At 41.6% G+C, this 23,453-nt stretch overlaps 1 protein-coding gene and 1 long non-coding RNA gene across 3 annotated transcripts; both read right to left on the bottom strand.

Annotated features, from left to right (window-relative positions):
* Positions 1-4,828: 4,828 nt before the first annotated feature.
* Positions 4,829-6,184, bottom strand: PAQR9 (progestin and adipoQ receptor family member 9). The gene has a single exon (XM_051983335.1). It carries the CDS (start codon positions 6,100-6,102, stop codon positions 4,918-4,920), a length of 1,185 nt encoding a protein of 394 aa, XP_051839295.1. The 5' UTR covers positions 6,103-6,184; the 3' UTR covers positions 4,829-4,917.
* Positions 6,185-16,208: 10,024 nt separating this feature from the next.
* On the bottom strand, positions 16,209-21,142 carry LOC127552986 (uncharacterized). 2 transcript variants are annotated; one of them, XR_007951636.1, is made up of 3 exons: positions 20,339-21,142; positions 19,646-19,849; positions 16,209-18,467 (listed from the first exon to the last, which is right to left on the bottom strand). It is a non-coding gene; the product is annotated as an uncharacterized LOC127552986 (long non-coding RNA). The 2 variants fall into 2 exon arrangements; XR_007951637.1 differs by having other exon boundaries at positions 16,210-18,467; positions 19,654-19,849; positions 20,339-21,139.
* Between the last annotated feature and the right edge of the window lie 2,311 nt (positions 21,143-23,453).

The following is a 23,453-nucleotide window of genomic DNA, read 5'->3' as shown; positions in this document are numbered from 1 at the left end:
TTATAATACACTGGATAAAGCATTTCTACAAACCCAAAGAAACCAATGTCCCTTCCATCTAAACCAGAAAGTAAACAGGAATGAGTGATTGCAGTTTGCACGTGGCGGACTATAGGTATCTGTTGCAAATAGATGGAAATCTGGTCTCCAAATTCAGACGGTGCCATTATTTGTAGCTCAGGGAGCTTTCTTGGCTGTCCACTGGTAAAATAAGCATCCTGAACTTCTCATTTTACTTATGGATTTTAAAAGAATCTGGTCACAACGAGCAGAATACAAACTGGAGAGAAGTGGGGAAGGGGACTGTGGTGGAACAGTGCTTCAGTGACAAGTCCCCCTTGTTTCTCTGGCCAACAACATGATTTTCTGGGTACAAACTTAAAAATCCAGGCAAAGATGCTCGTGGCTCTTCCTTCCATTGTACTGGATGCTTCTTAATGATGTCTGAAGCTCAAATGCTTGGTGACTTTACTAAACAGATTTCTAATTTCAGTAAAAATCTAACCTTCCCCCACCCCCAAATCCCCCACGAAGATTGACATTTTTCAAGAATTTTTTCAATGGCAATCTATGGCAAAAACCTTAAAAGGGGGGGGGGGGAGAAAGAAACTGAAGGACATGAACCAGTACAGTGATATATAGTTCATATCTGAAGAAAAATTAACACAACTTAGGGAATCAGTATAAACTGCATAATGCTAGGTATGCTGTCAACATCTCCAAAATGAATGGTTATTGGATTTTTCAAACCAGAATTACAAAGTCTGTCTGTATCTTTGGCCTTTATCCCTATGTCCAGATGAAACTGAACCAAGATGTCCAATTGTGAATATGTATATTGGCCTAGGAACCTAAGGCCTACATGTCAAAAGAATTGTTCTGGCAAAGCAGAATTTTTAACAAGCCTGCAGTAGATGTCTTGTTCTTGACACCAGTGAGCATCGTGAAATGCTCTGACTTAATTTACCAAAGTGGGCCTGGGTTAAGGACATAGTTTTAACCTTAATTTACTTCAGAGCCATTAGCTCCACAAACCAACTTGCTCAGAAATGTGTGAAAAGGGGGAACCGGTAGTGAAAGAGTAAGAATGTCTGGATCCCAGAAAATTCATGTGAAAACAAAAGACCTTGCACATAGTAGGCACTCAATAAATGCTTGTTGAAGGAATAAAAAAATTACTCAGTAGCATATCCCTAAAAAAAGGGAAGAAGGCAGTCCACAATAAAATAAGCAAAAAGATATTTATGGAGGAGTTTTGTCACCTATTCAAGATAGTTTAAATCTATTATGTATATATTTATATACACATGTTTTTATATGTATCACTTGCTGTCTCTGACTTCCAAATCAGTGTTGTTTTTTTAAAATCTACTTTATATCTGGATGAATAGATAAGTAATCATATCCAAATATGTTGATATGTATATAAAATCTACAATGTAAATTCACAAATTGTCAAATTCAAAATACTTGTTTGGGAAACTAGTTCCATGGGCTTGGTCAAACTGTATGACCCTAACATTGAGATTATAACTATGGATCATCTTTTACTCAAAATTTTGTGCAAATTAACTCATCAGTTGATAATAAGCCTAGAGATGAAAAGTGCTGTTAATTATTGCTTGATGTTACCACCCTTTGATCAAAATCTAATTCCTTGGGTGAAAGTCATAAAAATAAAAAATTTCAAAAATCATCTCTATTAGCATCATTCTTAAACATTTTATATTCCTAGAAAAGATTTGCATGAAGTAACATGTTGATTTGGTGGGGCCTAAAGTTTTTTTTAATTGAGAACACATTATAAATCATAAGTTTACAGGCACTATTCATGAATGGAAATAACATTCTAGGCACAGCTTTGGACAGACCAGCACCATATACTCTTGCTGGGATATATATAGAAGATGTTATGTGGCCAATGGAAAATATCACATTTATTTTTACAAGCCAGTCATGACTTTGTGACATTGCTCCTTGAGATGGCATCCTGGTTCAGGATTAACAAGTAAACATAAAATGGATTATATAATGCGCTTCTTTCTATTGCTACAATAATTTATGCAGATTATTTTTAAATTCATCATTTATTATTTTATCTCTAGGTCTTCACTTTACAACTAAGGTTGGATGTTATGGAGACATAACCAGTCTTCAAAATAAACTTATTTAAAGGATGGATAGGGCAAAAGAGTAATTAAGAAACTATTTCAGAAAAATAACCTCCTCTGATTTTGGTGTGTTATTTTTATCATATCTAAGAGTCTCACATGAATGTAGGTGGTTAAGTAAATATTGATGATTCTAGTCTACCATTGTTTATCTTAGCAGAAACCATAAAAAGCTCAGTGAAGAACAGAAAAAAAAAATCTGATGGATCATCCTTGGTCTTAGAACTCAAATGTACCTAATATGTACGTGTATTGTAAAGCCAATTTAGTTCCAAACTTACTATCCCTTTTCCCCTCCACATTTTATAGAAAATCTGAGTTTGGACCAAGAAGGAAAATGAGGAGGAAGAAAAAGAAGGAGAAAAGTATTTTCTTGGTGACATACTTTGAGCTGAACCTTTCACAGGGAAAAGTGTGTCATCTTCCAGGGCTCACGCAACATTAATCACTTGAAAATGATATGGGTATAATTTTATCCTTAAGTGGCCTCTCTGTCCTAAGGACAAAGAGGAAGGAGAAAGTGGGTTGGGGGGAATTGTGTCTTCGTGTTTAAATGTTCTCCTCTTAGAAGTAAGATGACCTTCTAGCAGATCCAACTCCTTCCACATGCCCCGGCCCTCCCCAAAAAGGAGGGTCCACTTTTAGAAGTCTATGGGCTAATAGGTCAGAATTGACTATTCACTCTGAATAGTCCGAAGAAACATTCCTTGGGGGCTCAGTACAGACACCATTCATCAACAAATAAGTTTGCATACGGGAGTAGCCATTTCCATAGGCTCCTTGGATACAAAAGTACTGTCTTACAGAACTTGGAGGTACAAATTATTGACTTATTACAGCAGCCTAATGGTCTTGCTACTTGAGTTTTCCAAAGCATGAGCTGATGCTCAATCAATACCCTTGAGATGAATTCCAGTAAAAGATTCTACATTCAATATAAAGATATAAATACAAATTTAACTTTCATGTGCAAACAAATATCCAAAAAAATCAACTGGGATATTATTTCCTCCATGGAATTATGTGCTTCACCTCTGTTTACAAAATACAATACAACAGCCCCCTTTAAAAGCACTGTCTCTGGTTCCAAACAAGTTACTCCTCCCTCTACTTTTCCTGTTTAGCGCATGTCTACAATGCCATAATAATGCTATAAAACACTCTCCCTATTTCAAGTCACACAGTTGACTTCTGAGAAGCATCTCAATAGCCCCACTAGCTTGTGCTCAAGTGCAAAAATCATCAGGATTTGTAAAAAATGTACTCCAAAAGAGAGACCAACCTGCACTGTTAGAAGGAGTCAAGGACAGGAACTCATTTCCAGATGACCCAAGAGGGCACCATTAGTAATTTCCTACTGACCCAGTTAAGAGCCAATCTATTCCCTAAAGATCTCTAAACTTCCAAAGCCAGGAAGTGGGCAGCTGACCTCCCATCACAAAGCTAAATCCTGTTTTAACTCCAAACTTCTCAATTATAGCTGATGGAATCTGTCTCCTGATAGCTGAGATGAAATTATTTCTCCCTTTGGTGAATTTTTAAAACAAAGGGTTGCATCAATTTGAAACACTCTGGTGGGTTCTTGCCCAGGGCTGCTGGTCAGGATCAACAGTGGCCCCAGCAGTCTCGGTCTGATTCCCGTGCATAGCCCTACATGCAGGGAAGATGAGGCTGAGCAAGCAGTCCGAGCCACAAAAATCACAACCTGCCCCAATCTTTCCTCATTCGTGGACGAAATATTAGACCTTGCTTTGCAGTAACCAGCTAGGCGAGGTTTCCTCCTCCGGCTGGGCAAACAGATCTGTCCGGGCTGAGGACCGGCCCTTTGGGCACTGCTTCAAAAGGCACATTTACTCCAGTGGCAACAGAATTAAGGAGAATCACGATGAAAATGGTCAAGTGGGCTTGGCAGAGCCCCGTGGGAGCGAGCAAAAATTGAACCAGAAGATAGATTTCCAGCCTCGGGGTGCTACGGACCACTCTAGTTTTTCTCTCAGGCTTGGCTCACTCGGCTTAGGGAAAATAACTCACAGTTATAACAATCCCACCCATACACGTGGTCCTCCAGAAAAACACTATGCAAAGACAATGGCTCTAAATCAAATTGCCTTCCCCACCAATTCCAGTGTGTGCAATGCAGAAGGGCTGAGATTTCAAAATAATAATGGACCCCCCCCTTCCCTAAAAAGAAAAAAAAATTTCAAGTGCTTATTCTGAAAATATTTCCACACAGGAGTTAATTTTTAAAAAATGAAATAATCATGGCATATATATATTATACATATATAATATATATATTACTATTTAAATAACAATTCATTAATACATTGAAATAATTAAACTTGTGTTCACATTTCCATGCATTTTCTAGCAGGTTAAAACATCAGGATTAATGAAGTTGCCAGGCTCTCTTCCAACAAAGGGAGAGCTCGTGAGGGTTCACCCTAAAAGGGGTTTTTAGAACGATTGCCGACCCGCCTTTGCGTCCCGGGATAAAACCCCAAAGACCCCCGGAAATCACGAAGCTGTCGTTTGTGCGCGCGCTCGTGTTTTTGTTTTTTTCCTGAACCACGACACGAACATTTATTTTCCCCAGTGGCTCGGACCCCTCAGTGGACAGGCCCCCCCTCTCGGGCATCCGCTGGTGGGGGCTCTCCCCTCCTACCCTGTGGGCTTTCGCAGCGTCCGCCCCGCGCTGGGGGGTCGCGGCCACGCAGCAGGGGGGCGGCCTCCCTCAGTCTCCGCCTCAGTCCTCCTTGCAGAGGTCGGACACGCTGAGGAACCTGCGGATGACCAGGGCCAGGCAGAGCACCAGCAGGACCATATAGCCCACGGTGCCCAGGAGGGTGGGCGCGGCGGGGGGAGCCTCGAGGAACTGGCGCAGCCCCTCCTCCACGTAGTGCATCTGGTCATAGATGCTGAGGAAGGTGAAGATGTGGAAGAGCTGGTGGCTGTGGCCCACGATGTCGAACAGGCCCGGCTGGATGCGCTCGGGCAGCTTGCTCACGTTGAAGAAGGCGGCCACCACGAGCCAGAAGTAGCGGCGGTAGAAGTGCACGAAGAGCGTGGGGTTCTCTGCGCGCAGGTCGAAGAGCCAGCTCTCCAGCATGATGGGGCAGGCCATGCTGAGCGGCATGACGAACACGAAGGTGCGCAGCGCGAACGGGTAGGCGCACCAGTCGCCACGGCTCTTGCAGCACGCCACGGTGCACGCCACGGCCAGCACGAAGGCCACGGGCAGCACCAGCGCGCGGTAGGCCGCGATGAGCCCGGAGCAGTCCACGTGCCAGCCCAGCCGCTGCTGCACGTAGGGGGTCATGACGCTGGCGTCCAGCAGGCTGAGCCCCGGCAGCAGGTAGTAGTAGTAGGCCACCGTGCTGCCGAAGCCGTAGTAGCTGATGGAGGCATAGTCCAGGTAGAAGAAGGCGGCCCGCAGGCGCAACGACAGGCAGCTGAACACGTGGGCCGTGCAGCTCATGGCGAAGGTCAGTAGCACCCCCGACGCGTAGCACCAGAGCGGCAGCAGCCACGGGTGGTGGAAGGGCAGGTCATCGCGGCCGCTCAGGAAGAAGAGGCGGCAGAACTTGTTCAGGAACAGCAGCAGCGGGATGAAGTGCGTCCAGAAGTTGAGCGTCTCGTTGGTGGGCTTCAGCACGGATGCCACGCACTCCTGCGCCGTGCAAGGCAGCCGGCGGTAGCCCGACAGGATGAAGCACTCCACGAAGTCGTCAGGCACCTCGTCCCAGCGCAGCAGCGGCTTCGGCCCGGCCGGGGGGTCGCGGGGGGCGGGGGGCGGTGACGGCCGGCCGGAGGAGGCGGGGGGCGAAGGCGCTGCCCCGGCCGCCTCCGCCGTCAGCGCCGGGGACGAGGACGAGGCGGACGCGGCGGCGCTCTTTGTCCCCGCGCCCCGGGGCTGGAGCCGCAGCGGCATGCTGCCTGCCCCTCGGGCGCGGCGCCTCCTCTCGGCCTCCCCGCCCGGGAGCTTCCCGACCCCGGCCGTCTCCGCTAATGCAGGTGAACAATACCTGGGGCTCCCGGCGGCCGCGCCAATCAAGAGCGGCGGGCAGCGCTGCGGCGGCGCGGCTCAGCCCGGCTCAGCCCGAGCCGCTATTGTCGTATGCGGGGGCCGGCGGCGGCGGGCGGGCGCTTTGAGGGAGTGGGGAGAGGCGGGGGGGAGGGGGCGGAGAAGAGCCGCGCCGGCCCGGGATTTATCTCTTCTCCGCCTTCAGCATCCTTCCTGGCCGCCGGGTTCCCGGCGCCGCGCGCCGCGCAAGCTCCTGCTGCAGCTGGTGCCGCCGCTGCCGCCGCTGCAGCGCTGCGACTGAGCATCGCGGTAACTGCAAGCGCGGCGGTGGCGGCGGAGAGCGAGGAAGGGAGGGTGGGGGAAGGAGCGCGCGCGCGGGGGGGTGGGGGGTGGGGGGAGGTGCAGAAGGGAGCCTCCCCGGCTAAAGTTTCACTGCCCCTGCAGATAGAGTGTTCCCGTTTCTCAGATTCCCCCAGTGCCCCCGAAGCGCTCGCCCGACGGAGCTCGTTAATGATTCATGGGCAGAGAGCAAAGGGTGCGGCCCAGTGGCCTTTCTCCCCGCTCGAGGAGGGGGCGAGGGTCGGGCTGGGCATTCCAAAGCCAACAGCCACGCTGGAGTTCCAAGGGGACAGTTTGGGTCATCGGTCAGAGATGGGGGAGGGCTGATAAGGGCTCTGGAAGCGCAAGGAGAAATCCCGGCCGGGGACCTGCGGCGACCCCGATGAGAATGAATGAATTCGAGAGATCCACGGAATCCCAGCGGGGGGAAGCTCGGGAGGAGGGATGCTCCGGCGGTGCCCCCAACCAGGCTTATTTTACAGTTAAGAAAAGAAAGCAAGAAGCATTTAAACGTCTGCCACCTCCCCACCCCCCTTCTTCCTCCCTCGTCCCCTTCTCTCTCGGAGGTCGAGGTGGGTCTGTGCTAGCCACATCCTGGATAAATACGGGGCTGGAACCCCAAGCAGCGAGGCAGAGGCGCTTTGCCACCGAGTCCATCGGCACCCTTTCCCTGTGCTGATTCCCATTCGATACTTTCAAGATCTGTCTCCTGATTCCCTTTGTGTATTTCCTAAAATCTAGTGGCCTTGGTTTTAAGATTACAGAATCGGGAAGGACTGCATTTAGTCCGGTATCGGGCCAATTACAAAAGTGCAATGCAGCCTTCAGTCTTGTTCTCTGGACGGCGGGACTCAGAATCTTAGAAAGGGCTCTAGGTGGTCCAGTGTCCTGGAAATGACAGGAGTGCAGCGGAGCTGGATTTCCAAGGCCCTTCCTGTGCCAGGATAGAAGGCTCCCAGGAATAGGAACCTCAGGGTCATTTCAGACAACCCCACATATTACAGGTAAAGAAACTTAAAGCCCAGCCAGGGAGGTGGTCACTTGACAAAGGTCATAGAGGCATAGTGACACACATGGGACTCAAAACTGGGGCTTTTGGACTTTCAATCCCTGTACTCTCCAGTCCCCTTATGTGAATAAAGGTGACTGAGAGCATAAACACCGCATGCCCTCCTCCTCCTCCCATCAAAACCTCCAGAAGAGGGATTCTGAGTAGGGTCTTGAAAAATACTGTTCATACACCTTAAAATTGGAAAGCCCTTTAAACTTCTGTTTCCTTGGAACTTAGAGGGAGGTGGCAATTCAGGAAGGGGGTATGTAGTAAAAGGCATTTTATAAACATTGAACCTCCACCAGTGCCCTACACTTGGCATGGAAGTAATCCTGGGTTCTTAAAAGCCATGTCTGCAGAATTTAAACCCTGGCAGGTCCTAGAAAGTGGGGAAGAGAATGTCTGCTGTCCAAAGACGACACCAGTTCAGAGAAATTCCATTACTAGTTGGCTCATGGTGGTGAGCCACCCTTAAAGACTGACTGAATTAGAGAAGGTTCATTCACCATCTCTGTCAGGGGGATTGACAAGCCACAATGGGATGAAATTACAGATATTGCATTATTGTTAGCTACGATCACTTGATTTTTGCCATGATAAACATTGTGTGCCATGGGCAGTATGCTGAGAAGTTGGAAGAAATGAAAGAAATAAAGCAGAAACCCAGAAATAAACAAATTGGAATATGAGTACGGATGAGATGAGATAAAGAGTCAAAGCAAAGTCTTTGGACTTAGAACCTTGAAGACTGGGTAGATCCTGGAAGATAGGAAACCAAAAGGTGGAGGTGAGGAAAAGGGATGGCTTTGCAAGTGCAAGGAACAGAATGAGGAGCAAAATAACAGAAGTGGGAAACCCACCCTGGGCAAATTCAGGGCACAGCAAGCAATCCAGTTTGGCTGGAACATAGAGAATAGGACTGAAAGTAACATGAGATAAAACTGGTATAAAGTATGCACAGGAAGACCCACCTGGCTACACTGTAAGATCACCAGGCAGAGCCTAGAAGTAGGAAGGTCTGTATAGTAGTGTCTGGCAGTCAAAAGGATGAAAGCCCAAATTATCTCAGAGGGCAGCTGGGAACATGAGAAGGAATGGATCTGGTAGATAATTAGGTGGTGGAATTGATAGCACTTGGCAGAAGGGATAGAGAAAGAGCCACAATTCTAGAGGTTTATGATCCTAAATGTCTGGGTGAATGATAATTACCTTTTAATAGAGCTGAGAGAGTCAGGAAGAGCAGGATCTGGAGAAATATGATTGAGGGCCATTTTAAACAAATGGAAGTCAAAGGAAGTTGGAAAAATGTAGCACAAGTTAAGATTGTTTTCTGGAGACAGTTGGGGCTAAGACTTGCTCAAGGTCACACATTTAGTAAAAAAAAATGAAGCTGAACCTGATCTCAGGTCCTTTTGACTCCTGGATCAACCAGTGCTCTGTCCACTGTACCATCTTACTGCCCTAGAAGTTAAAATTTGAAATTTTAATGGAAGTTTTAAAGTTTTGAGTCAGCAAATTTTAAATGGAGGCTTAAAGAAAGTGGCATGAATTAGTGAAAAAAGATGTCATTCCACTGAGGAGAAATGATATGAATGAAAAAAAAATGCAAGTGCAAACCAAAAATATGAAGGATACAAAATAAAGTACAAATTAAAGTCAATTAAAGGACAAATTCATCTAACATTAAGTACTTATTATATAACTATCACCCAGTTTATATATTTGGGGGAAGGTAAATGAAATAAATGAAACTTCGTGGTCATGCTTGTGTAAGAAAGAAGGAAACAAGCTTTTATTAAGCACTGTGTGCCAGGCATTGTTCTAAGCATTTGACTTGATACTCTTTATTTGATCCTTATAACAATCCTGGAAGGGAGGTGCTATTTTCATATTCATTTAATAGTTGAGAAAAATGAACTGGATGGAGATTCAGTGACATGTGTCCAAGATCAAATTTGAACTCGTTTTCCTGACTCTAGACATTATTCTTGTACCGCATCTCTTAGCTGCTCTGTAGTCTTAAAGGGAGAAAATACCGATACCTACAAAAATTAAAAGTAATAAATAAGACTATAGATTATAGAGGGAATGTAAAGAGGACATATAGGAAATCAAGAGGAGAAGGAAGGGGATAGATAAGAACAATTGGAATAATGAGATCCTGAATAATAACTGAATTCAAATGAACCAAGTGAAAACTTTGGACTTTTTGGTAAAAATATTTTATGGCATTTCACTGTCAAAAAGGCAAAATAATATTTTTTGTTACTGTGCAAAGGAAAGAGATGGATCAATACATGCAAAAATTTAATGTAACAAACACTTTTCTATATATTTTTAATGTAATATCAGTTAATAAAAATAATTACACAGAAAAGACTGACTAGGAAAAATTAGGCACCTAGCACATATAAACTGTGCAGGAAAAAACCGTTTTAACTGATTACATTTTATCTAAAGACTACATATTTTAATGGCTTTAAAACTGTTAACACCTAAAAAATGTTGCATTATATCACTTCAGTAATTATTGGGTGTCTTAATTATCAAGCTACCCCATGTGTTGGAAGGAGAAAGTTTATGGCAAGATTGTCTTTTTAATTTTGGAGAATTTATCTATGATTACAAGGCAAGTAACACTCTGGAAAAAATAAGCACTGGACACCATAGTGTTTTAGTAACTTTTTAATACAGTTCTTAATTAGATTTCTGAAGTGATATTTTAGAATGCTTATGTATTAGTTCAGACAACTTTTCTCTACTTGTTTTTGCTAAGTGAAAACTGCAAGAAAATAAAAATACATAGAAAAAACAATTGAATTCAATTCAACAAACATTAAGCATCTGAGCTATATCAAGCTATGTATGAGGCACTATGACAAGAGGTGCTTGAGGTTTTAAAGAAACAAAACAAAGCCTTCACCCTGAAGGAGCTTAGAATCTAATAAAGAAAAAGGAATAGAGATTACAGTGATAATACAAGTTAGAATGTAATTAAGAGCATAAACAAGATCCAAATGAACAGAGATTTGGAGGGGATTAGAGAAAGCTTCATGAAGGAGAGTACCTAGGTTGACCTTCAAAGGAAAAGGATTTCTACAGACGGGCATGGTGGTATTTGAGGCAGTGATGTACTGATAAATGTTTTAACTGGTTGGGGGAGGGATAGGAATATATGTAGTTTATACTTTTGAGTTCAAGCTGCATTGTTATTTTCTCCCTCAAATGCATATAACCCACCAAACTGTAAACCTTGATTTGCAGCATTGGCCATTTTGGAAGTGCAAACACTTGCAGTGAAAATCAACATTTGGTTGTCTTAGTTGGAGCTGACTCTAAAACAGTTTTTGGTCTGAGTGAGCCTGTCTTTGCAGCCTTGTACAAATGCAGTTCATTGTCATGAACAGTCAGGAGATTACTCTGGCTAAAAAACTGAAGGCATCAAGGGAAATAGTATGTCATAAATCTGGAAATATCAAGGAGACAGTGGATTTAGTAAAGGACAAATGTTAGCCTGTGTATTGAAAAGATGACTTGGATGGCTGTAGAAGGATAGAATGGTAAAGAATGGAAGCAGGGAGACCACTTGGGGGGATGTTCTGCTAGTCTATCCTTGGTGCCTGGTGCTGAGGGCCTAATCTAATGTGATTGCAGTAAGAGTAGGAAAGAAGGGAACAAAACAGAGAAACTGCAGAGGCTGAATGGCCAGGGACTTGGCAGCTGATCCGACTGGTGAGGAAGAGATGGGGAGGGAGAGGAATGAGTCAAAGATGACTCAGATTTTGAGCCTTGGTGACTGGAAGCACAGTAATGCCATCAACAGAAATAACAGTAAGGTCCAAGTGATAGTAGTCATCAAAAATATCATGCTATGAAATTTTCTCATCATACTGCCATTGTGATGGCAAGAACATTTGTACTTTGGTTCAAGTCTGGCCCCTGATATGTAACAAATAATTGTGTAACTTTGGATAAATTGCTTCTTCACGGTAACTCTTCAGGCTTGCAAATTGCAGATGACCTGCTCGAAGGGCTCTCCTTCCCAAGAATATTTTACATGATGAAATTACAGCTGCAGACCCCACTCCTGCCCCCTCCCCCATAAGTCATATTGGATCACATAGTAGGTGCTTAATAATAAATGCTTGTTGAATGAAATTAATATATTACATCCTCCTGATTGAGATGATTCAGTAAGATGTTCCAGTAAGTTTGAAGATACAGTAGAGTAAAATTTAACCAGTTCAGCTGTAGAGCACAGAAGGCTAGCTTTACCATTAAATCATTCTCTTTACTTTCAGATGTAGTAACTAGAACTAGGCTAACAGTGTTTTGGTTAGTAGAGGATCTTAAGGGACATAATTTAATGAATATATACAAAATGATTTGTAATTAACAGTGACTTTTGGGGTAGATAAGTGGTTCTGAATTATAGTCATTCTCCTAATTAGTTTAAACATGCTCCCTGAAATGGATATTCATAATTGGCTTAGCAAATGGTTTCTTCTTCATAGTGCAAAGGTAAAGTTCAGCCCCATATTCTTCTCCATATGACCAAATTGGTGTGCTGCTAATTAATAAAGCTTTACTTTGGGGGAGAAGGGGAGTGTTGTGTTCTGTTTTCTATTGTCTACACCCTTATTCTTTTCAAACCAAACCTAATTTCTTTTGATCCCTGGGCTGAAGGGTCTGTGCTCATTTGTAAAAGGGATTTAAGACTCAGTCATTGCTAAGGCTTGCTTAGCAATAGTAAACCAGAGTCTGGCAAGTACAAAGAGAATATGAGCCTGGGCATTTGTTTTTAATACTCTTTGGCCAACCATATAGTTAGGCTCTCTAGATAATAGTTTGCTCTTTGATAAAGCTTGTGTTTATCAACATCATAGTTGCATAATCAGTATACTTAGGCAAGGACAAAATTAAAAAAAAAGGGAAATGAACATTAAACAAAATTTACTTTAGTGTAAAAAAAGAAAATTACTAGAATTAAAATACTATTTTATTGGGAGCTATGATTAATTATAACTAAGTGTGCCCTTCATGAAATTTTTTAAAATTCTGCATGCTATCTTGGAAAGTCAGCAATATCTCACATAGCCTTCTGGTGAGTTGGAAAGTTGCTTAATAAAAGCTTTGCCTCTTTGAATTCTCTTTTTTATGTTTTAGGCCATTCCCTGAGAAAACAAAAATGATTGACAGTTGTAATATGATCTTTGATACCCTTTGATGCTAAGCTCTTTCTACTGCCATTGTTCTTGTATCTTACAAAGACCAAACAAAGAAGAAAAATCCACTGGAATGCCTTTTGTTCTTGTTTTAAGGATGACAAAATACCTCCTGTGCAGTTGTTCTTAAGCTTCATTTTGTACAGTATTATCTTTTCTTACCCTTCCTCCAATGACTTACAAAAATGTGTTTCTCAAACCTCTTTGTTTTTACAAAGGTTAACTTCCATCCTCAGTTAGGATGGTGTTGGTCTTCCTTCTCATACATATCAGACAGGTCCTGATGAAACAGAAGCCATAGACTGATTTCCATTCCCTGGATGGAATATTGGGAGATAAGGTGTCCCTAAAGTAAAACCAAGATCTAACTACACTTCCTGTCCTTCACCAAGAAAATCACCTTGTGTTATGTTGGGAAGTTGGTGTAGGCCCTTAGCAGTCCATTTTGGCCAGTTCTTCATAATCAAGGCATGATCAGAACAGAACTGTAAAATTGGGTTGTGTTTACACTTGTGTGATTCTCTAAAGAACCCCCTAAATATTTGTCTGTCTAGGGACTTTTTCATCAAATGTAGCTGTACTTGGAAGCTATGACAAATTGGTCCAATGTAATATTATAATCTCGTTGGTTGAGGCCATTTTTCTATAAATAAAATTATCAGTAGAATAATATATAGTTACTTCTTCAATAGCAAAGGGGAAAGGTACTTTTTGTAAAAATCCCCTAAAAGTTGGTGCTACCTAGGTAAACATGCTGAATTCTTTATAAAACCCTTAGAAAACATGTCTTTTTTGTTTTTGTTAACTAACCCCAGGAGAAGCCCACTAGACTCTAGTCTACAAAGCTTTTAAAATTTACTATTAAAAAATACTGATCCCAAATGTTAAGTTGCAGAGACTGGGGAACTGACCAGTATACAAAGAAAGCTACATGAGATCTTGACCCTCTCCTGTTGCAGTTTGCTATCTATACAGTGTACTTCCTTTAGGTAATTGGGGAAACAGACACAGCTCAAATGAAGAGATTGAAGTTACCAGATGCCAAGTTAGAGGTCTGTGTTTTGTAAGAGTGGAAAGCAACAACCCAGTCTATGTTCCCAGGGAGAAGAACCTTGTAGCAGCATCAGATGTAACCATGGCAACCCCTAGGGAAGCCTCCAGGAGGGATGCTCCATTCTGAGACCAGGCGGAGAGAGGGTTGGGAATTGGCAGTAAAGCAAATGGAGTTGTAATTCTCATCTGAGACTATTCTTATCCTTACCTATCTACCTGCTTGTAAAACAGTTCTGTTTTGCTCATTGTGATTTGTTGACTTTTTTTGTGAGCTTCTTCAAGTTTTGTACCCCTTCTCCCCAAACCGAATGATCTCCTGACCAGGCTCCCTATAAGCTGTTTTGTCATGGGATAACTTTATGTTAAACACCATTCCTTTAGAGAGTATTTTTTGGATTCTTGGTTTTTCTTTACTTTTTTTTCCTTCTGTGGCAGACTCTTCCATTTTGTTTATTGTATCCCAGCACATGTAGGTCAAGTACACAACAAATACTTTACTAATGTGTGAAAATTCTAGGGAACAAGCTACCTGTAGTCAAAATATATTGCAAATAGCCAGCCAGCCAGGAAATATGAGGGTGATAGGCTCCATGCTAAGCACTGGAAAAACAGAAGTTGGGGGAGGGGAGGGTCACATTCTGTTGGGGGAAGATTTAGAACAAGCAACTGCATACCAATATGCTACTGACAGAATAAATAGGATAATCAACAAAGGAAAGGCACTAGAAGTTGGCTTAGTGTTAGTTTAGAGCACCAAATCATACAGTCCTTTTCAATTTGGTAGTGATCCATGAGGTTTCATGTGGTATAAGCAGAGGAGGTTAGGGCCAGAGCAGAGCTGGGATTCTATCTTGTTTCTGATACAAGCTGTATGATCTTAGCAAATCACTTAACCTTTCTGAGCTTCTGTTCTCCCATCTATAAAATATGACTAATGTCTTTTATACTAAATGCCTCACTAAGATACTTTGGGGGTTGAGTAAGATGATATATCTCATTTGTACTAATATGATTTGCATATAGAATCAAATAGCTTTTTTGTGGCCATCTGATTGATCCTGTCTTGGGGAGGGAAAAATATTAATATAGCACCACCCAACAAGTGATCAACCTTCTTTGCTTGAATATATCCAATGAGGGGGAACTCACTATCTCCTCAGTAGGTCTGTTTCATTTGGGGATCACTTTGAGAACGTTTTTCTTGACATCAAGCTTAAAATTTTTTTTCATTTTTTCCATTGCCTTCTGGAACCAAATGGAGTAAGTCTCATACTTCTTATACATGACTGCCTTTCATATTATGATATATATGTAATAGATATAAGCACGGAGTGTCTCTGAAAGAATCCCCACATGTGGAGACACTGAGGAGCTCTCTTAAAGAGTCATGACATGGAATGGAAGTGCCTCTGTGAGACTTGAATGTGCAGATATTCTATACCTGATTAGAATCTTCATGTGATTAGCAGGAGCCTTTTTCAATGGCCATCACAGAATTAGGAGTATCAAAGCTTCAGCCTAAGCTTATAGGTCATTTCTTTTCAGCTATTCTCCTGGCTGGACTTTAGTCATAAACATGTGGTGAGAAATTAATATAAAAGGCAGAAAAGCCTTGGGCCTTTCTCCCAAGACCATGTAGCACTAAGAAATGGGCATTGGCCCCGTCAGCTCTATGTTCTTTTCCAATCTAGGTCAATGGGAAGTGAGTTTCCAAGCTTGTGTCTAGCAGCCTGTATAGCACTGGTACCTAGAAGGGCAAGAAGTGACCCTCATTTGTGACCTTTGTGATTCAGCACAGTGGTAGCTACACTGACTCATCAAACAGCAATTGTTGGATATGAATTGGGTTGGACCAGTGTTGAAACTGAGACATGTTTGAGCCTTTTTCTTTGGCTCTGGTATTATATATAAAAGAGACCATTTCCCCTGAAATAGTGAGGGGAAATGTTATTTCTGTTCTTATTACACATTTAAAGTACCTTCATAAAGCTAATTGGCATTATGGTCTAATGAAACTGCAGTTACTGCACCTAAAAGGGGGATGCAGATGGTGGAAACTCAAAGCCAATGGCAATAGAGAAGACAAATGTCCACCCTTCTTGGTACCCTAGAATGCTAAAGGGCACTTGTAAATGGTCTGGCTCTAGGAGAGTGGGTTGGGCTGTACTGGCTACATACAGAGAAATAGAAGCTAGTATGATTAATCATCAGACCTTAATATTTTAAGTTCTAACTCTTGTCTATCTGTTGGGATGTGGGGAAGTATTACTATGCATGCTAGACTTAGGTACTTTCACCTTTGTCTACTCTGAAGCTTTCTTTTCTGATATCCTAGGGAAGCAGGTTTTCTCCTTTTCATGGATGGCCTCGGCATCATCTCACTTGAAAGTGAAGCAGAATGATTGTCTGGTTAAAGACCTACCTTCCTTTACCAGGATACCTCCGAGTTCTGTCCTTCTCACTCGATTTCCTTTGGCTAAACCTATGTTCATCAGCATTTTTTGAGATACATTATTCCCAGTTTTTATCTTCTCATTTGCATTCTACCTCTAATGTCTTATTCAAGTAGACTGTGAACCCAAATTTGTCCATACTACTTTGACGACTCCTACATACTCTTAAGCCCTTTCCCTTCTGTAAAACACTATTTTCACTAAGTTCTTCCCTATTCTCAGGTCCTTGGAATCATGAGCTCAGGTAGAGGTCACTCAGCTCCTTAGGGATTCCAGGATAGCTATGTACATAGCACATTAAAGATTACCAAAGGTAGCACTCTCTGAATTCTGTTGTCTTGTAAAAAGCCCACTAAAATACTTAAAATACACATTTAGTTGTATCTTTGAAATATTTTGGAGATGAGAACTTTTTTATTAATGAACAAATGTGTTAAAAATTGAAATGTTGGGGCACCCAGATGGTTCAGTGGATTGAACACTGCCCTGAAGTTAGGAAGATCTGAGTTCAAATCTGGTCTCAGACACTTAACATTTCCTAGCTGTGTGACCCTGTGTCACTTAACCCAAATTGCCTCAGAAAAAAAAAAAATTGAAATGTTGGTCAAAAAAAACCTGCTGTGGCCCTTCTTACCTGAAAACCAAATATGTTAAATTATTATTATGAATTAATGACATAATAAATTTAGTATGCAAAAATCATAAAATTTGTGCTTTAAAAAAGTAGCTGAGGACTGCATCTGAACTTCCAAGAAGAATAAGATCAGGAGGCTCAGGTGACATTGGAATATGATTGATTAGGTCTAGACAGTATTGTGCTTACAGTTTCCTTCTAAGAAAATTGAACCTGTCATCACTTTAAGGGCAAGGTACCATCAAGATCACTATGTAGATAAAAAGTAAGCAGTCTTGTTTGGATCTTCTCAGCATCACTTGAATGAATGCAACAATTGATAAATGTATGTAAGAGCTAATCATTTTATCCCTCCATTTTAACTGATATGGTGGGATTATTGATCTACAGTAAATATACTGGGTGGATAATGGTTTCATTTTAATTAAAATAGCCTATTGTTGGAGCCACTTAATTCTGTACTGTTGCAATTTTCATTATCTCCAAGGTTTGACATTTGACTTGTTTAATATTTATTAAAAGTCTCTGATTATCTAAGAGTTAATTATTGAACTAATATTAAGGCTAGGTATCACATGCTTTCCCTGATCCAAACTATCATGTGAATGTATACATGTCTCTGCTTTCCCTTTGATAAGCTGCTTTCATATCAGCTCTCATTCATATTGGAGTCAGAATTTCCTGTTAGCTTTCTGAACTTGGATCATTGCTAAATAATCATAATACAAGTAATAAATATATCCTATGGAAATATCATTATTAGTTTGCAGAGGGTCTGTAAACATGATTTAATTTGGACCTCCTAACCCCACAAGCGAGATAGTATAATGTGTGCTTATTATGCTTGTCATATGGCATATTATAAACATAAGGAAACTGAGGGTCAGAAAAGTTACATGACAATGAATGACACTAAACAGGAGAGCACTTTTAGATTTGCATAGCTTTTTACATGTTCTCTCATTTGATATGACTCCATGATAGAGGTGCTATTATTATTACTTTTTAATTAATTTATTTTTAAAATAACTTTTTATTGACAGAACCCATGCCAGGGTAATTTTTTACAGCATTAATCCCTTGCACTCACTTCTGTTCTGATTTTTTCCCTCCCTCCCTCCACCCCCTCCCCCAGATGACAAGCAGTCCTATACATGTTAAATAGGTTACAGTATATCCTAGATACAATATATGTGTGCAGAACCGAACAGTTCTCTGGTTGCACAGGGAGAATTGGATTCAGAAGGTATAAATAACCCGGGAAGAAAAACAAAAATGCAAGCAGTTTATATTCATTTCCCAGTGTTGTTTCTTTGGGTGTAGCTGCTTCTGTCCATCTTTGATCAATTGAAACTGAATTAGCTCTCTTTATCGAAGAGATCCACTTCCATCAGAATACATCCTCAAACAGTATCGTTGTTGAGGTATATAATGATCTCCTGGTTCTGCTCATTTCACTTAGTATCAGTTCATGTAAGTCTCGCCAGTCCTCTCTGAATTCATCCTGCTGGTCATTCCTTAAAGAACAATAATATTCCATAACGTTCATATACCACAATTTACCCAGCCATTCTCCAATTGATGGACATCCATTCATTTTCCAGCTTCTAGCCACTACAAACAGGGCTGCCACAAACATTTTGGCACATACAGGTCCCTTTCCCTTCTTTAGTATCTCTTTGGGGTATAAGCCCAGTAGAAACACTGCTGGATCAAAGGGTATGCACAGTTTGATAACTTTTTGAGCATAGTTCCAAATTGCTCTCCAGAATGGCTGGATGTATTCACAATTCCACCAACAATGTATCAGTGTCCCTCTTTTCCCACATCCCCTCCAACATTCGGCATTATCTTTCCCTGTCATTCTAGCCAATCTGACAGGTGTGTAGTGGTATCTCAGAGTTGTCTTAATTTGCATTTTAGAGGTGCTATTATCTCCATGTTTCTAGAAGGTGAAGGAACTGAACTAAGAGTGAAATAGCTTGGCCAGACACACTCATAAGTGGTTGAAGCAGGATTCAAATGCATCTTTATTCACTGCATCAACTAACTGACTTAAGGCCATAAGATTATTGGGGGTGCACCTGGAAGTCTTATACCTTCTGACAAAAATTAATTTTAGAATTTCAGCATTAACCCAAGCCCTGTTTTGAAGAGGCAAACAAATTTTTTTAATTAAAAATTGCCTCTCAGAGCTGACAATCCCTGTTCAAACAGCTCCAGTCAGTCAAGGCAGTAAATTTAAGTGGGTAAGGACCACTATATGTATATTTCAAACCTTTACAAAACACTACAATTTTGATAGTCTAAATTCTGGAGAGTTTTTTGCATCTTTGATTGCATATATCCATTGTGTTTCAATATGTGTTCATTTATATGTGCGTCTGAAGAGAGATTCAACATACAACTTAGCACCCAATGACAGGAAAGGGTGACGGTGCTATAATTGTCATTTTAAAGGTCATCTCTAACAAAGTGGTTTATATCAAAGGGAATTCTTAAATTCTCTTCTATTAATAGCACCGTTTAGCCATGGTATACCCAAAAGACTGTTTCAGATGCTCTCACACCATGGTTTTTCCCTTTCCTAAAATATGAAGAAAATGTTAACAAATTCCTTGAAGAGAGAAAAAAAGTTCAGCTTTTTAATCTATAGTCAGAGTTTCAAAAATTTTGCCAAGGTCATTATCCTTACCCACTTACTTTTGATCTTCTAAAACAAAGCACCCTTTGAATTGTGTGAATGTCTTTTGAAGGTCGTTGAGCCCTGCTCTTTCTCCAAAGTGCCGCTCAGGGAAGCTCTGAGCTCACCAAGTCATCCACGGTCTGTTGGCCACTTTTTTTCGGCCCTGTGGTTTTGGGAGTGGGCAAGGTTGGCAGTGCACATTTGAAGCCAAACCTGTAGGGGAAGTATTCACTGGCCTTGACACCTCTGCAGCCTTTAGGACACTGTTGATCTCCCTGATACTCTTTTCTGTTGGTATTGGGGACACCCCTCTGTCCTGGCTCTCCTGACCAAAGCCTTATCCAAGTCCCACCCACTAATAGTAGGTGTACCACAGGGTCTGTCTTGGGTCCTTTTGTCCCTCTATACCACTCCAGTGGGTGATCTTATCTGGATTTATCAGTCTCTGTACAATTATTTTCAAACCTGCCTGTCTGCTTCACCTCCTATCTTTCAGCTGCCTTCCACACACCTCAAACTGGAGGTCCTGTAGACATTTAAAGCTCAATGTGTCCTATACTGAACTCATTCCTTCCCCCTTCTCCCCCACTCTTCCCCCTTTCCAAATATAGGAATGTTGGGGTCAGTTTTTCCAGACCCCCCACCCAGGCTGCCAACCTAGATGTCATCCTAAATCCCCATCACCCAGCTGCTGGATCTCACCTTTGCAGCATCTCTCAAATATCTCAAATATACCGTGGCCCTCACCCTCTCACACCCAGAATGGGAAGCGCTGTTGGGTCTCCCTGCCTCAAGTCTCTCCCCACTGCAGTCCATTTTCCTTAACTGCCTTAGGGATTTCCTCAGAGCTCAAGGTCACCGTGTCACCAGTTCTCCTTCCCTGTTCTTCCTCGTTCAGTGGCTGCCGGTCACCTCCAGACCCAAACACAAAATCCTGCATTTAACCTTTAAAGCCCCTCCTATCTGTCCAAGTTTCATGCCCCTTCTTCTGACCCAAATGACTTCTGCAATCTTTTCCAGGCTTAAGAAATTAGGATTTTGTACCATCTCTTGTCCTCCACCCCCTTGAGCACCTGTGTGAATAATTGATAACAAAACTGTAATATGGCCATTGTGATAAAGAATGAGTGTAGCATTCCCAGGAATGATCTCAGCAAAATGGAGATTTCCACCATGTTTTTCTCAGCATCTTGCTCTCATCTCAGAAGACTAACATAGCTACTTTGCTTAAAGTAAGATATTTCCCAGGAATAATTATAATAGGAGACTCTTGAAATGAAAGGCCTCTGGGACTAAAAGAAATCAACTGTCTCTTCAAGAAATGACTAGTGACTGGGGTAAGGTTTGGGGAACAGAAGGCTTGAATAAATGTATTCCCCTCCCCCATGTGAAGTAGCTCATTCACACTGAAAAAACTCATCATGTCAATACCTCTACTAGGATATAAAAATCCTTGTTAATATTTGCTTTTAAATGTAGGAGAGACTTTTTAAAAATTAAATTTACAGGAAAAAAATACAAGATGGTTAATGGATTTTAAAATTATTTACATTACTGCAAATTCCTTTTTGATCTTTATTAGTGTTTATATGTCCTAATATAGTTTTATTTTGTTATTGTTAGGTTGTGGGGATTTTTTTTTTTTAGGCAGTTGGGGTTAAATGACTTGCCTAGGGTCACACAGCTAGGAAATATTAAGTGTCTAAGACTGATTTTAAGCTCAGGTCCTCCTGATTTCAGGGCTGGTGCTCTGTCCACTGTGCCATCTAGCTGCCTCCCAAAATAGCTTTAATTTGTTTATACTTATTTTATTTTCATGTGTTGACAAAGTACACATACATTTCATTTGAACTTTCTAGGCAGTATCGTAATTTCGTCACCCCACTCCATCCCTCTTCTCAGTAAACTAAAGTTTCCAGGATCAAATACAAAATGTTTTGCCTTCAAAGCCCTTCATCACTTGGTCCCTTTATACCTTTCCAGCCTTCTTCAAGTTACTCTCTGACAGTTCTTGTTCCACTGACACTGAAATGTGTCATAGATTCCAGTTTGTCCCACCAATGGGACACTCCATCTCAGCCCTGGGCATTTTCTCTGGCTGGCCTGCCTTCCTGGCTTCCTTTTAGTCCAACTAAGATTCATCATCTCCATGGTCCTGATCTAGATCTTGCTCCTGGACCCAGCCAGTTCAGTGACTTTGCACAGCCCTCCCTCATCAAAATCCCATTCACTTGCCTGTCAAGTAATGGCAAAGGACAACCAAATCCCACTTTCTACTGGAAGCTTTCCCTTATTCCTTTTAATTCCAGTATTTTATCTGCTTTGCATATATTTGCATGTGGCCTCTCCCACTAGACTGTAAGCTTCTTGAGGGCAGGGTCTTTTGCCCCTTTTTCTGTCCACAAAGCTTAGCATTCTGCCAAGCATTTAATAAATGTTGATTGCTTGTTTCAATCTGCTCTCTTATTAGTGTGGGTACTCCTTTAAATGGGTCAGATCATGCGTTCTCATTCTGTGCAACTCAAATCCATGTCCTCATGTGAAAATATTTCTTAAAGGATTCTTCCAAAGAGCTGAAGACATTCCTTAGAGTCTCTGGACATTATGTTGATGCCAGCGGAATACCAAACTAGACCAGTTTGGCCCTCCCACATGACCAACCTATCTTCTTTTCTAATCATAAATCCCTTTGATAACATGCTTTTACTTTGATTATTTTTGCGCAGTTCTTTGTGCAACCTGTTCTTGTCTCCATGATCTTCCCCACTGCCTTTTGGGGGACTTACAACTTTTATGCTTTGAAAATGTGGCGCTCCATAGCCCTCAGCCACATAGATTTAACAAAAGTTGATGGCAAAAGACCAACTTTAAGTTTGGAATAACAACAACAACAAAAAAAAAAATGCATGATTTCCCAAAGGCACAGCTGACTTTTTTTTTTTTTAACTAGAGCTGCAATTTCATTGGTTTAAGGAGTTCTAATAAAAGGATTCCTTCTATCAGTACAGATTATCACTTGCTCTTTAACAACAACTTGCTGACTTGGCCTTGGGACATTGAGAGGTTAAATGGCACAACCAGGAAGAACTTAAGACTCAGTTCTTACAAACTGGGAGACCTCTGTCTGCTAGGTTTCCCTATACATTTTTATGAATAAATTCTCAATAGTCCCACACATAATTCATAGCACACTGTGTACTAGTGTTCACTTACTGCATTCATCCCCATGTTCTATTCCTTTGATATTTATTCTGCATCAAGTGCTTTCTCAGATACTGGATAAAGTTCCAAGAAATGCAGATTTAAACTCCAGGGAATTAATTTTTTTCATCTAGACTATTTGTAGACCTCTTTTAATCATTAACGATGAAAAAAATGTTTAATAGGCAACAATGAACACTGCCAATGTCCTTATGCCCCCACATAGGAACTGTCTCAGTATCTTATTTTTTCTAGGATGTGACTAGACTAAGCTTTCAGACAATTTTAAAAAGACATCATGTATTTCTCTCTCTTCCCTGGCCCCCAGTACAGTGTTTGATGGTAGCAACTGAGTCCTTTTTTTAAAATCTCCACTACCTGAGATGGTCAGTGTTGTCTCAGATATACAAATGGGAGGGGGAAATGAGGTGGAAAGGATCGGTGGACTAAATAAGGCCAGAGAATAATTTGGACTTTTAACTTTTTCTGGGGATTTATCTCAAAGCTGCTAAATCATTCTGGCATGAGTAGAATTAATCATTTGACCACCCACAGTATTCTACTCATGTGGACTTTCTTCTTTGCATGAACCCTTTTCACAAATCTACAAAGTTCA

Source organism: Antechinus flavipes, chromosome 3, assembly GCF_016432865.1.
Source record: "Antechinus flavipes isolate AdamAnt ecotype Samford, QLD, Australia chromosome 3, AdamAnt_v2, whole genome shotgun sequence".
Taxonomy (NCBI): domain Eukaryota; kingdom Metazoa; phylum Chordata; class Mammalia; order Dasyuromorphia; family Dasyuridae; genus Antechinus; species Antechinus flavipes.
Note: the sequence above shows the minus strand (reverse complement) of the source record. Positions and strands in the feature narration are given on the sequence as shown.

Coding starts and splice junctions, on each gene's coding strand:
- PAQR9 (XM_051983335.1), bottom strand. CDS start 6,102: ATGCCGCTGCGGCTCCAGCCCCGGGGCGCGGGGACAAAGAGCGCCGCC.